The sequence below is a fragment of the Bos indicus genome, chromosome 5 (genome assembly GCF_029378745.1).
Source record: "Bos indicus isolate NIAB-ARS_2022 breed Sahiwal x Tharparkar chromosome 5, NIAB-ARS_B.indTharparkar_mat_pri_1.0, whole genome shotgun sequence".
In the NCBI taxonomy this organism is placed as follows: Eukaryota; Metazoa; Chordata; class Mammalia; order Artiodactyla; family Bovidae; genus Bos; species Bos indicus.
In genome coordinates, this window is record NC_091764.1 from 49,495,698 (window position 1) to 49,509,723 (window position 14,026).

The following is a 14,026-nucleotide window of genomic DNA, read 5'->3' on the forward strand; positions in this document are numbered from 1 at the left end:
GTTAAGAATCTGCCTTGCAATGCATGGGACAAGGGTTTGATCCCTGGTTGGAGAAGATCCCACATGCCTTGAGCAACTAAGTCACAACTCCTGAGCCTGAGAACTGAAACTACTGAAGCCCAAGCTCCCCAACAAAGAGAGGCCACTACAGTGAGAAGCCCACTAGTCACAACTAGAGAAAGCCTGGGCACAGCAAGGAAGATCCAGCCAAGGCAAAAATAATACATTTAAAAATTAAAAACAAAAAGTATTACTAATTAGCACTTTCCTGGTGGTCCAATGGCTAAGACTCTGCACTCCCATATCAGGCAGCTCGGATTTGATCCGGGGTCAGGGAGCCTGGTGGGCTGCGGTCTATAGGGTCACACAGAGTCGGACATGACTGAAGTGACTTAGCAGCAGCAGCAGCAGATATAGAAAGAGCTAATAGTTTCAGATCAGTAAAGTTAGAAAACAAATTCACACTGGTGCAGATATCCAATAGCTGTTCTTTGTATCAGATGTCAATGATCAATTCTATTCCACTGGACACAAACAATCCGTATCATTATGAACAAAAATCATTTGAATTATTATCAGTTTTTTACAACTTACAGTTTTAAAATAGCTTAAAGATGATAAAAGAAGAACACCTAGGTAATCTTTTTTGCCTATTTCAAAGCATTTCATAATTTATCTTGACTAAAGCAAGGGAAAAATATTCAGAATACGGTTACACAAATCATAAAATTTAGCTATTTATGTGTAACATTCTAATTTTATAAACTTTGCAGGTTCCAAAATAAAGGCATTTCTGAGGACTCTTGTGCAGAATTCCTTTATTAACTATAAAACTTTGTATCAACTAAAGCACATTCTCCACTAGGCCTTGTTTCATTAGCCTGATTTGAATTACCCTACATATTTGAAAATAATTTAAGTAGGTCCTGACAGTTTTTCATTCCATCTTCCTATCTTTGGTTACTCTGTATCAGAATTAAGATTTTTAATTATTATCATTAATCTCCTTCTTATATTTATGAAAAGAAAATGATGGAACTAAACAATCACAGGAAACATTTTTACCCAAATTCTAAGCACCTGTAAAAAGTACAGAGCAATCCCTCCTGACATTTGAATTAATAGTTTTAAGTATGTGTCAGGTGATTCTCCTTTGGAGAAGGAAATGGCTACCCACTCCAGTATTCTTGCCTGGAGAATCCCATGAACAGAGGAGCCTGACAGGCTACAGTCCATAGCGTCACAAAGAGTCCGACACGACTGAAGCTTTTAGCACACAGGTACACACAGGTGATTCCCTTTACTCTTAGCTTTTCAATCATGTGCTATTGCTGCCTATCTGTCATAAAAAGGGAAGTAGATTACCTGTGGCGGATTCATTTTGATATTTGGCAAAACTAATACAATTATGTAAAGTTTAAAAATAAAATAAAATTTAAAAAAATAAATAAATAAGATCTAAAAGTCCTAAATATTTATTGAGATTTTCTCCTTTTCAGCCAAGAATAGAAAACAAGCACTTTGGAGAGAAGAAAAAGCTGTGTAGAAGTAGGAAACTTCCAATAGTTTAAACCTTGACATTTGTATTCACAGAATCTTTGTAGACTGTTCTCTACAAATGGCTATTGTCCTCTGCAGAGAAAAATCCTAGTCTAAACCCAATTAATTATACATTTTAAGGCCTTTAAAATTCTTTAAAAAATTTTAAAATGGAAGTGGTAGGGTATATTTTAACAAATAAAGACACTTACTATTTATTAGTTTCTTAGGTTTTGTTGCTGAGCACATTTTTAGTAAAGAATAAAATGAATAGAGGAGGAATTGGGAAACCTAACAATAAGAGGAAAGATTTCCCAGGGAAAAAAATAAGAAGAAAGAATGCAGTTTAAAATTGCCATAAGCTTTGGGGGATTTATTATCCCAGAAAAGATGAGCAGTTGTATTTGTCTTTAATTAGCTCTATTCATTTTGTTTTTCAGATTGATGATTACCCAGAATTTCTAAGTCCACCAGATAGAGAAACCAACCAACACATTCGTATCATTTATTATTCAACTATTTTAAAAAAAGAGTGTGAAAAATCAAAAGGTGTCAGGAAATTCTTATTTCCATTTCATCATGCCAATGCTAACAACAAAAAAGGTATGTAATATATTTCTTTAGGTGACATAAGAAAAGATACATTTCTATAGGAGATAAAAAGATAATGTTCTTTTTTCCTTCCCAGCTTTACTTAAGTATGACTGACAAATACAAATCTATGTATTGATATTTAAGGTGTACAGTGTGACGTTTTGAAATATGTATATCAAAGTCATCACTGTGAAGTGGCCACCACAGTCAGGCTAATTAAGATATCCATCACCACACACAGTTACTTTTTTGTTTGCTTTTTTTTTTAAAAAACACTTGAGATCTACTCTCTTTGCAGATTTCAAATATACAGCATGTTGTTGTTAACTACAGTCACCATGGTATACATTTCAGTCTCCAGGACTTATTTATAACTGAAATTCTGTAACCTTTGATGCACACCTACCTTTTTCCCTTACCTCCACTTCCAAGTCCCACAACAGTAACCACCATTATACTGTTACTGTGAGTTCCTTGTTTAGATTCCACGCAAGTGAGATTATACAGTATTTACAGGTTCTGTGCCTGGCTTATTCGTACAGTGTCTTCCAGGTTCATCCATGTTGTTGCAAATGGAAGAATTTCCTTTGTTTTAGAAGCTGGACAATACTACATTGTGTGTGTATATGTATACATATATACACATACATATATACATACACAAGCTTTCCAGGTGGCTCAGTGGTAAAGAATCCACCTGCCAATGCAGGAGATGCAAGAAACACAAGTTTGATCCCTGAGTCGGGAAGATCCCCTGGAGTATGAAAGGGCAACCTGCCTCTGTATTCTTGCCTGGAAAATTCCATGGTCAGAGGAGCCTGGAGGGCTACCATCCATGGGGTCACAGAGTCAGACAGGACTGAGCGACTAAGCACGCACGCGCGCGCGCACACACACACACTACATTTTCTTTATCCATTCATCTATTGCCAGACACTTAGGGTGTTTACCATTCTTGACTGTGTGTGCTCATTTGCTAAGTCATGTCCAACTTTTTGTGACCCCATGGACTGTGGTTCGACAGGCTCCTTTGTCCATAGATTCCCCAGGCAAGAATACTGGAGTGGGTTGCTACTTCTTTCTCCGGGGGTACTCACCAACCCAGGGACTGAACCCACACCTCTTGCATCTCCTGCATTGGCAGACAGTTTCTTTACCACTGAGCCACCTGGGAAACCCCATTACACAATTCTTGATTACTCTAAGTAATTCTGCTATGAACATGGGAGTGCAGATATCTCTTTGAGACAGTGATTTTATTTCCTTCAGATATATACCCAGAAGTGGGATGGCTTTTAATTTTGGGGGGCACTTCCATACCATTTTCCAGAATAGCTGTACTAACTTAGATTCCCTCCCAACAGTGCATGAAGGTTCTCTTTTTTTGCATCCTTGCTAACACGTGTTATCTTTTGACCTTTTGATGAGTCATCCTAGCAGGTGTGAAGTGACAGCACACTGTGGTTTTGACTTGCTTTTCCCTATGATTAACGATGTTGAGAAGATTCGGTTCTTCACACTGAGGATAAGCTGGCTATCCATGATCAGCAGCATAGTGCCTGGGCCTAGTTTGCCATGAGTAGAAAGGAAGGAAAGAAATGTATGGAAGAAAGAAAGGGAGGAAGGAAAATAAAAGAAGAAAGAAAAAAAGAGAGGAAAGTGTTTTCACTAAATATTGGTTTAAAAAAAGAATGAGTTAGACTCTGAATTCCCTTTGGTCAGTGCTTGTTTGATTTTAGTAACCTTATCAACAATCAGAGATTTTAATGAAAAGACCTGGTGAAGAAGTGCAGGGGGTAACCAGAAAGATTGTGAGGGGGTAACCAGAAAGATTGTGAACACCTGGCTTTAGGAAAACTCCTTATAGTCATCTCTCTGAACCCTGGGCCTCTTACCAGCAAGGGAGTCACCAGCCCTGCCCTGATAATTGTGGTTTATTAACAGCATTCACCGGAGAAGGCAATGGCACCCCACTCCAGTACTCTTGCCTGGAAAATCCCATGGGACGGAGGAGACTGGTAGGCTGCAGTCCATGGGGTTGCGAAGAGTCGGACACGACTGAGCGACTTCACTTTGTCTTTCACTTTCATGCATTGGAGAAGGAAATGGCAACCCACTCCAGTGTTCTTGCCTGGAGAATCCCAGGGACAAGGGAGCCTGGTGGGCTGCCATCTATGGGGTCGCACAGAGTCGGACACGACTGAAGTGACTTAGCAGTAGCAGCAGCAACAGCATTCACTCTTCATTCAAAAATATTGGTTGGAAATCTGTTCCCAAGAATGATTCACATCTAGATTAAAAACATGAAAAGTCACCTTTAGATCTTGTTTTTAGGGAGCTCAGTGTGTGATTTTCCAGTTGTGCCTAAGGAGATGCAGATGATCTAGAGAAAGGGAGGTGGGGAGTCCGGACTCCTGGCAGCCTGTTTCTAGGTTTCACGCTTTGGGCCCTTCCCAAACATTTCTCATGGAGAAGTTTTAAAAATTCAAGGGTGACTGGATAAAAATAGATTATATAGTTCAGCATGGCACTGCTTACTTTCTTGGTCTTATTTTGTGCATGAAAAATACACATATATATGTATTTGATATATGTATATGAAATGTACATGTATACAAAGGAGTCCTTTAAAGTATCCATCCCTATAACTGGGAGCTGGTGAAAAGCAGAAAAAAAGGCATAGACTTGGGACTCAGCTAAGCCAGATTTGCATACTGGTTCTCACTTTTCCCAGCTGTATGACTGTCTGCAAGTCACTCAACTTTTTTGTGAGCCTCAGCGTCCTTGTCTCTGTTACTAGCGTCACAAGGTCATTGCATTATGTGAAATCATGTGGCCAGGGCTGGGCACACAGCAGGAAAGTAGGCAGCTATGAAGACTGCATGCTTAGCATGGAGAGAGAAAGAAAGAATGAGATCCACGGTGGCTCACTGGATAGGCCCTTCCACCTCTGGCATCTAGCCAGTGTAGACAGACCAACCAGTATCAGCCTGTTCACTCTTCACTGGACTCCACTCAAAATCAGGGTCAACCTTTTGGAGTACTGAAGAGCTACTGAGTGTGAGAAAAATGTCCAGTGTTTGTACACTGTCCTGGATAAGGACCTTACCACATCGACACTCTAGAGCATGGCGGCTGTTTTTAAAAGCTGCTCTAATTAGCAAACTTGTTAAATCCCTGGTTGCTCACCAGGTCTCCTGTCACACTAATTAGGATATCTAACTGGTGTTGGTTGCCTTAAATGCATATTTATCCTTGTCCACAAGCATAATTATTCTTGGCTTCTTTCCCTTAACACGTATAAGAAGATGAAAACATGCATTAAAGAAGCCAATTATAGGTAGAAGTTTTATGAAATTTAAATTCCTAGAAACTTTGCAAATGATGTTAAAAACAGTGAAGAGTCTTTTAAAACGTATCCTTTGTTCACACACACATTCATGGAATGACACCTCTCCCCTCCTCTCCTCTATTTTCATTTCCAAAGGTACCATCTGACACTTTGGCAAAGGGATTTTCAAAAACAGGAAATGATTGCTGTTTCAAGGAGTCATACGTAGCACACATTGGAGGATAAAAAACATGCCCCCTTTCCAGCAAGTCAGCACTGATGTGCTCAGATTCCTCTTGGCCTCCAAGCTGCTTATTCCTGGGTTAGGTATTGCTCTGTGCACAGGACCCCAGTGGTTCACCTCCTGGACATTCTGTAATATGTAATTCTGAAGCAAGAGATACGCTCAAACCTATCTAAGCGTCTATTTGACGGTAGTCATTACTAGAGTCCTTCATGTTAATAATGATGATGCCATGCCTAGAGAAGCCACTCACATTAATTACTGAGTATTTAAATAAAGATAATTATTAGAACTCCAAATCTCTTGGGTGAAAGCCTAGGGAATATTTGTGTCATGTGGTAAAGGTGCTCCCACTCCAATCAAGTAGATCATCTTAACAAAGGAGGCTCAAAATTTCAGATCATTTTTAATATAAATACTGAGTTTAATTACCATATTTTAAAGCAGGATTTCTAATTAGGCCCAACTTTTCTGGAGCTACAAAGAGGCTTTTCTCTATAGTACACATGTAAACCTGTATGGGCCACAGTTAGCACTCTGAATTGCACATTTTATGGCAACCCACTCCAGTATTCTTGCCTGGAGAATCCCGTGGATAGAGGAGCCTGCAGACTACAGTTTATAGGGTTGCAAAGAGTCAGACACAACTGAAGCGACTTAGTATGCGCGCACAGATGAAGGGCATGATTAGTAAACTCTGAATGAACAACCTTGGTGACAGCAGAGTGCCAGTGGTGAGCTGTATTAACAGTACGAGCTCTAGAATGAATGGGGTTATCAATGCCCATTAGTTTCAGGTACATTCTAGAATAGCGCTATCCAATAGAACTTTCTGCAATGATGGAATTGTTCCATATCTAGTCTCATTATGTCTAAACGGTATCCATCAGCTACCTGTGGCTGTTGAGGACCTCAGATGACTAGTGCTACTAACTGAATTTTTAGTTAATTTTAATGTTAATAGCCACAGGTAGCTCATGGCTACCAAATTGATCACTGCAGTTCTAGAATCATGGAAAAGACCTTAAAGGTTTTAGTGGCATATTTTGAAACACTGGCATAAAGTGAGGTAGACTAATCCCAAACCAGAACAAGACACAATAATTTAATGAAACAAAAACAGAATCAAAGTTTTTTATATGTCTGTGCATATGTATACATGTGTATGTGCATAATTTTTATTTTAAACCTAAAACCTAGATGTTTTTTAAAACTAGTGATGTGGGGTAAAGCCAAAACAACAAGACACTGATGAGTCTCTTAGGTTAAATGGATAACTTTTTAAAAGAAAAATTTTGGGCTGCTCCATGCAGCTCGTGGGATAAAAGTTCCCCGACCAGGAATGGAACCCATGCCCACTGCATTGGGAGCGCAGACTCCTAGCCACTGGACTGCCAGGGAAGTCTCTGGATAATTTTTATCAATACATAAGCTTGTCGGTCTTCCCCAGAGGAATAAGATTTGACAAATATAATCAAACCTCCTACAGGCAAAACAGCAGGTTCATTCTTTTTGGCATGTTGCTTCTGAAAGTATTCCTCAGCTGACCAGCACCATGTACCATCAGACACACACTGTGCCGAACTGGCTGAAGGACTTCCTACCTAAGCTACTGAAGAAGATTGAAGACTGCTGGTGCACACGAGATAACACAGGGGCAGATCTCTCTATTATCTGTATTCAGGCTCTCTTGTCATTATTGCCAGTATAGCCCTGCCAGGTTCCAATCACTGGCATCCAGGAGACCAGACATCCCACCAAGTGCTGAAACACAACTCTAGCCATACTTCATTTCTCAGTGGAGAACAGATGATCCTAAGCTTAGCCACTCCATTGTTACAAATTAAAAAGCTAATATAGAGAGGCAGGGACACTGACACTAAAGTTTTGTCACAACCTCTTAGTGTCCTCATACACAAAAAGACAAAGTTCAAGTTTGGTTGGTGAACTTGGATGAAATCAGATTTAAGAGATGACTTGAAGCTAGCTAGGTACAGGCTGACTGTGGGTAGTATCAGCTTCTCAGTGAAGCAGCCCCAGCACTCTCTTTCCCCTCCAGCATGCCGGCAGTGCTGTACTCTGTGTTTCCGTTTCTCCAAGCTGCCTGTTTCGTGGCTTGGGTACTGCCCAGGAAAGGAGTTTGTACATATGACTCCTGTGGTTCACCTCCTAGACATCCTGTAATATGTGGTCCTGAAGAAGAGATAAGCTCAAACTTGTCTGACCCCTAGGCCACAGGTGTTCTACTAATATGTTCTACTTAATTCTAACAAAAACCAAAGGTGTTATTTGTATCACATTTAGTACTGAATTTGTGAAATGCCTACCATTTCAAGCGCCTGTGATGACTGGGGTCCTAAACACTTACGTATTAGTAAAGGTTATTAGCTTGCAAGTACAAACAATTTGATTCTGCCTTAATGCCAAAGAGAATTTATTGAAAAGATTTTGGAGCCTCTTAGGGAATCCAAAGGGGGAAGAGAAGAGCCAAATAGTGGAAGAAACCTGGGGGCCTGCTCCAGGGACTGAAGAGCCTGTGAGGAACCTTCCTCTAGGGTTCAGGCAGCCCAAGTGCCACAACTACTGAGCCTGAGCAACAACTAGAGAGTCCGTGCGCTGCAGTGAAAGATCCTGCATGAGACAACTAAGACTCAACGCAGCTAAATAAATAAATGCAAGAGTCATCAAATCAGTACCTGTAACTATAGCTTCTTTATAAGCTCAAACTATGTAATTAATGACCAATTAACTTTTCTTTTTTCCTTAGTCAAAGAAGAGAATAATGGGCCTATCTTTTGGAGAGGCAAAAAGTCTAACAGTCTGAATGAATCCATTTTCAGGTGAGATTGTTGGTTTATGTTTTTAACTTGCTGACCAAAATTTATTTTACATTTCAATTGGCTTTTTAAAGTGCTTTTACTCTACTAAAATCTTCGAATTGAGTTCTGTTTATCTCATATATATAATTATGAAGGTATTTGGGGAGGCTTTCTTCTAAATTCAAATCCAGTTAGTTATAAACTATAAATTTTCCCATTTCAATGGACTATACAGTGTCTCAATATAAGTAAATGATTAAAATCAAATTCAAAAACACTTACTGAACTCTGATTCTGTGTAGTAGGAAGTTTGTCCCTGTAATAGATACAACAATGAGTAAGATATAGTTCCTACCCTTGAGAAGCTGATTCTAACCAGGACATATGATATTTGCATAAATGAAGATACTGCAAAGTATGCATGCTAAGTGTCCTCAATGAGTTTGAGCAAATTGTCAGAGAGATTTAATAAGGAGAAAGGTTTTATTGAGTTTGGGGGAGGAGTCAAGATGTCAGATGACAGTTGTTGAAGGAATCATACATGGTGATCCAGATATTGCAGTTGTGGGAATGGTAGAAGCTACGATAGAGGCAGGGGAAAACTGGAACATGTGTAAATTTTAAAAGGAGTTTCCTAAGCTGCACAACTCAAAGTATGGTTCTATTACACACTTTAAGTATCTAGACACTAGAAAGAGGAGGGGAGCATAGGATTCTAAGAGCTCTGATTCAGGGGATGACAGGCAGGGGGAAAATTAAGGTGTGTTGGGGCCCTGAAAGTCAGGTATGACATGGGAGGAATAGCCAGGTTAGGAAAACATTGTAGAATGGTGCAAAGAAAAAGTGAACTTGTATTTGAGAAGTACGCACAGACCCATGGTGCACCATGCTGTGTAGTAACTCAGGATACTGGGCAGGGTCCTTTTCCCACTGTACTTACTTTCATACTCACCTTCTCTCCTTGCACAATGATGTACAAAGGTCTTCTAAACCTAAATGTCACTATTATAACTTTTTTTCCTCACCAAAAGAAAAAGAATTGGTTTAGGAAGCCTGGCTTGTGTCAGATAGGCTTAGAGGAGCATGATTTGATATAAATCCATGTGATCAGAAGCCATGTTTCAAGGGGTTGCAATTCCATTGTTACCCTGAGCACCATAAGTTACTAGATTCTTGGAGGAGCGGTCTCTGCCTTCCTGTCTCAAGGCACTAAGTGATGTTTCTAACATGGCTTGCGTAACTGGAAGTATTGAGGGAGGGGCCGTGCCAGTGGATAGCCCCACATGCTCTCAAGTTCAACATTCCTTATTTCACATTTGGTGTACAGTGCCCTAATTTTTCTAGACCACTCTCTGATAGCCTCATTGTTTTCTTCCAGTTTAGAAAAATAAAAGAGATGTATAAGTAATGTATGCAGTAGGTGTTGTAGTTGTAGGTTATCTCGGAGGTTAGAACTCTGTTAAAAGTGGCTGACGTCCAACATAGGTTAAAAGGGGAATTTAGGCAATATTGGAATTAGAGGGCAATGCATTTTATTCAACATTCATTCAGTAGATATATATAGATATAAATGTAGATCCATCTATCTTACCTGTTAAATCTGGTATATTCTGTTTGTTGGGCTCTGTGATTGATTTCAGATGTACAACAGTGAGAAAAATCAGCAAAAGTTAGAAACCACACCACAGGAATGTAGGAGTGGTAAGCATGAAGGTGGATGAGGCATACCTGGAACTGGGGACTTGAGTGCCACAGAACTTTGTCTCTGTGTCCTTGGATGTTTGTGGATCAGCTTCATTTTCTTTCACTGAATAACATGTCCTCTCTGGGACAGCAAAGTCAACAGCTGTCTTAAATTCACTTTTTATTGCTCCCACCACCACATGGCGGCTAACTCACATACTTTCTTGCACCAAATTAAAAAATCCTGGGACCTCCCTCGTGGTCCAGTGGTTAAGAATCCTCCTGCCAGTGCAGGGGACACAGGTTTGATCCCTGGTCTGAGAACTAAGATTCCACATGCCACGGGGCAACTAGGCCTGTGTGCCAGAACTACCGAAGCCCATGTGCCCTAAAGCCTGTGCTCTGCAACAACAGAAACCACAGCAACGAGAAGCCCACATGCCTCCATTAGAGAAAGCCCACGCACAGCAACGAAGAGCCTGAGAGTTTTAGAAGAGCTGAAGACCCACCACAACCAAAAAAAAAAAAACATCCTGGGAAGTCTCTGATTCCTAGCTTCAATAAATGATTCACTGCTAAAAATATCTACCATAACCAAGAGGTTTAAAAACATGGCAGCTTCTGTGTGCTCCGTGTGTGGAGGAGAGGAGTGAATATAGGTCGGGGTGGGAGAGTTAGGTCTGCTATCCATAGTTTTCTAGGACTACCATCTTCGTAATTAAACATTTGAGTCAGAAGTGTAAACAAAAGGCAGGCTATGATAAACACTAATTAGAGGGCTGAAGAATGTTATCGTGTAGAGGGCTTTGAAACACCTCTGTGGTATAAAGTTTTAGGCCTAATTATGAGAAGCTGCAGGTCATAAGAAGGAAGCAGTTATCTTGGGACATCAGACTTACATAAATATGATTACTTTTCAAGGTAATAGTAAACAACAGACCTTTTAACACCTGAGGGATGGAAAACAGACTAGTGATGATCTCTGATAATGAGATTCAGTACTTCGGTTCCTCTATCTTTAGTATAGCTCTTCATTAGTGCATAGTTCCATGTACTCAAACATTTTACAGGAGAAAAGCCAAGCAGATGTCTCCTCAAAATGCTCCTTGAGGAAAAGTTTATTGTGACCTACTTAAGAGTCCCCTAACGCTGGCAGGGAAAAGACTGCCTATTGCTTGCACATATAAAAGGAAAACATAGAGATCAACGGAACATTTTTACAGTGCTGGCACAGAGTCAGATTTATATAAATTCAACTGAGTTCACCCTGAATAATCCAAAAGGAGCAGAGTGACAATGCTTAGCCCTCAGTCTAGATCTGCTCAGCTTATACCCACTAGGGTGGGTTTTGATCTAAGTTTACATCTGTTTATAGCCTCTACTGATATCTAGCTAATAGGGCATGGCAAGTAGAAGGATGAACTGAAGAAATCGGTCTGTTTAATAAACAGAATTCACCCGGGTTCAATCCCTGCGTTGGGAAGATCCCCTGGAGAAGGAAATCGCAACCCACTCCAGTAGTTTTGCCTGGAGAATCCCATGGACAGAGGCCTGGCAGGCTACGGTCCATGGGGTTGCAAGAGTCAGACGTGACTGAGTGACTAAACCGCCACCACATGACAGAGGTGACCACCTTGGCACCCTTATGATATGAGAATGTGTTGCACTTAATATCATTAGCAAAATAGAAGGGAAAAAAACAATGAAGAAGTTGAACCTTATATCTTTCTCTAAGAAGAAACATTTCTTGGCAGAAACTAGAAAAAGGGAGCTGTGTTATTCTTTTCTGCATAGTAGAGAAAATCATGCAGGCTCAGTAGTCACACTGGATGACCTCAAGTCTGGACTGTGTCTTGGACTATTTCACCTTCCCAGGGCTTCACTCCTCATCGTAGGATGGGGCTCACAATGGTACCTGTCCCATGGGGATGATATATAAAGAACTAAATCACGTACGGTTGACCCTTGAACAACACAGGTTTGAACTTTGCGGGTTCATTTATATGCATATTTCTTTAATAGGTACGTACTACAGTCCTACACAATCCTCAGATATGGAACCTTGGATACAGAGGGGTGACTCTAAAGTGTTATGTGTTCATTTTCAACTATGCAGAGGGTCAGCGCCCCAACCTCATGTTGTTCAAGGGTCAACTGTACATGTGAAGTGCTTGAACTGTGTGTGACACTTAGTAAATCCCTATTAAACTTAGCTCTGTTGTTATTGCTAATTATCTGCAAGTCAGTCACTAAACAATAACCTATTCGGCATCCTCAGAATCCTTGATCAAGTCTTGGAACAGAATAACTTCCCTCTTTTCTACTCCCACTAATAATATAGTATTTAAAGAATAAAAATGCTATTGTGTGGGCTTCCCGGGTGGCTCGGTGGTAAAGAATCTGTCTGCCAGTGCAGGAGATGAGTTCAATCCCTGGTCCAGGAAGACCCCACATGCTGAGAAGCAACTAAGTTGGTGTGCCACAACTACCGAGCCTGTGCTCTACAGCCCAGGAGCTGCAACTACTGCGCCCACGTGCCCCAACTACTGAAGCCTGTGCACCTGGAGCTCGTGGTCCACAACAGGAGCAGCTGCCGCAAGGAGAAGCCTGTATACTACAACTGGAATGGAGCCCCTGGTTGCCCCGTCTAGAGAAAAGCTCACGCAGCAATGAAGACCCAGCACAGCCAAAATTAAAATAAGTACTTTCTTTAAAAGCTAATAAAAATGCTATTGTGCAATAATTTGGCATGTGTGTGTGCTAAGATGCTTCAGGCATGTCTGACTCTTTTTGACCCTATGGACTGTAGCCTGCCAGGCAACTCTGTCCTTGGGACTCTCCAGGCAAGAATACTGGAGTAGGTTGCCATAAAATGTACTATTCAGAGTGCTAACTGTGTTGAATATTATGTTATGTGACTCTGGGTCACATGATGCGTTTGGTACTGGTCTCTGCCAGCCTCTTGATTACACTTAAATACTGATAACTGCTTTCCAGTTTTGAATTATTTTACATAAAATTGCTTATATCTCACCAATTCTGCTTTAGTAGAGCCTTCATGGGGAATTTTTTAATTCAGGAGAGCTGAAATTCTACATCTTAAGATCTAGGCTTATATAATTTTTTTATGGAAGAATCATTGTTTTTATTGTTCTGCTTGTTTTTTCTATTTTATACATTAATCTGACTACTTCCTTGAATAGGTGCTTTGCTCTCCATGAAAACTAAATTCCCCATTTTCGTATTTAACTTCTTTCTCTTCCTTCTTAAGAATTTAAAAATCAAATAATTATTTTTTTGTATTTGATTTTAAAACTTTTGAAAAAGATGAGAAAGAAGTTAAATAAATTCTACTTAACATTTTTCCTCATTTCTTGATAGAATCAATACACTAGCATATATGTACTTTGTATTTTTAGTCGACTTTGCATCTAATGGATTTTTCTGAAGCTGTTTAATGTTGCCTGTTGCTTTTTGGCCTGTGGCTTTAACTTGATGGTTTCAGCCTCAAGGAGTGAATGTAGCTGTGTTTGATGTGGAGGGGAAAAGGAGAAAAGTCATTTGTGCATAATTTTGATCTTGGAGTTATCTTTTCCAGTTATCTCATTGCTTACTCCTTTATGGCTGGGCTCTCCCTAGAGATACATAATCAGCTCATTAGAAAAACATTTGACTTTTAGCAACCTAGTACTATAAATATGAAGTCGACAAGTGTGGAAATTCAAGGTTCTAGAACTCTTGCTTAATAATGAACTACTCTTTAATCAGACTACTAAGAGTGGGTATTACTGAATTTTAAATGAAAAATACAGTTTA

At 40.0% G+C, this 14,026-nt stretch overlaps 2 protein-coding genes across 3 annotated transcripts in view; one reads left to right on the forward strand and one right to left on the reverse strand.

Annotated features, from left to right (window-relative positions):
* Nucleotides 1-14,026, reverse strand: part of XPOT (exportin for tRNA) — a 168,274-nt gene that overhangs the window by 83,525 nt on the left and 70,723 nt on the right. The gene's annotated exons all lie outside the window — the stretch shown is intronic.
* C5H12orf56 (chromosome 5 C12orf56 homolog) overlaps nucleotides 1-14,026 on the forward strand; it is an 80,086-nt gene that overhangs the window by 27,042 nt on the left and 39,018 nt on the right. The window contains exons 2-3 of the mRNA XM_019960887.2: nucleotides 1,980-2,142; nucleotides 8,476-8,548. Coding sequence (XP_019816446.2) covers nucleotides 1,980-2,142; nucleotides 8,476-8,548 — 236 coding nt within the window. The remainder of the gene's footprint in view (nucleotides 1-1,979; nucleotides 2,143-8,475; nucleotides 8,549-14,026) is intronic.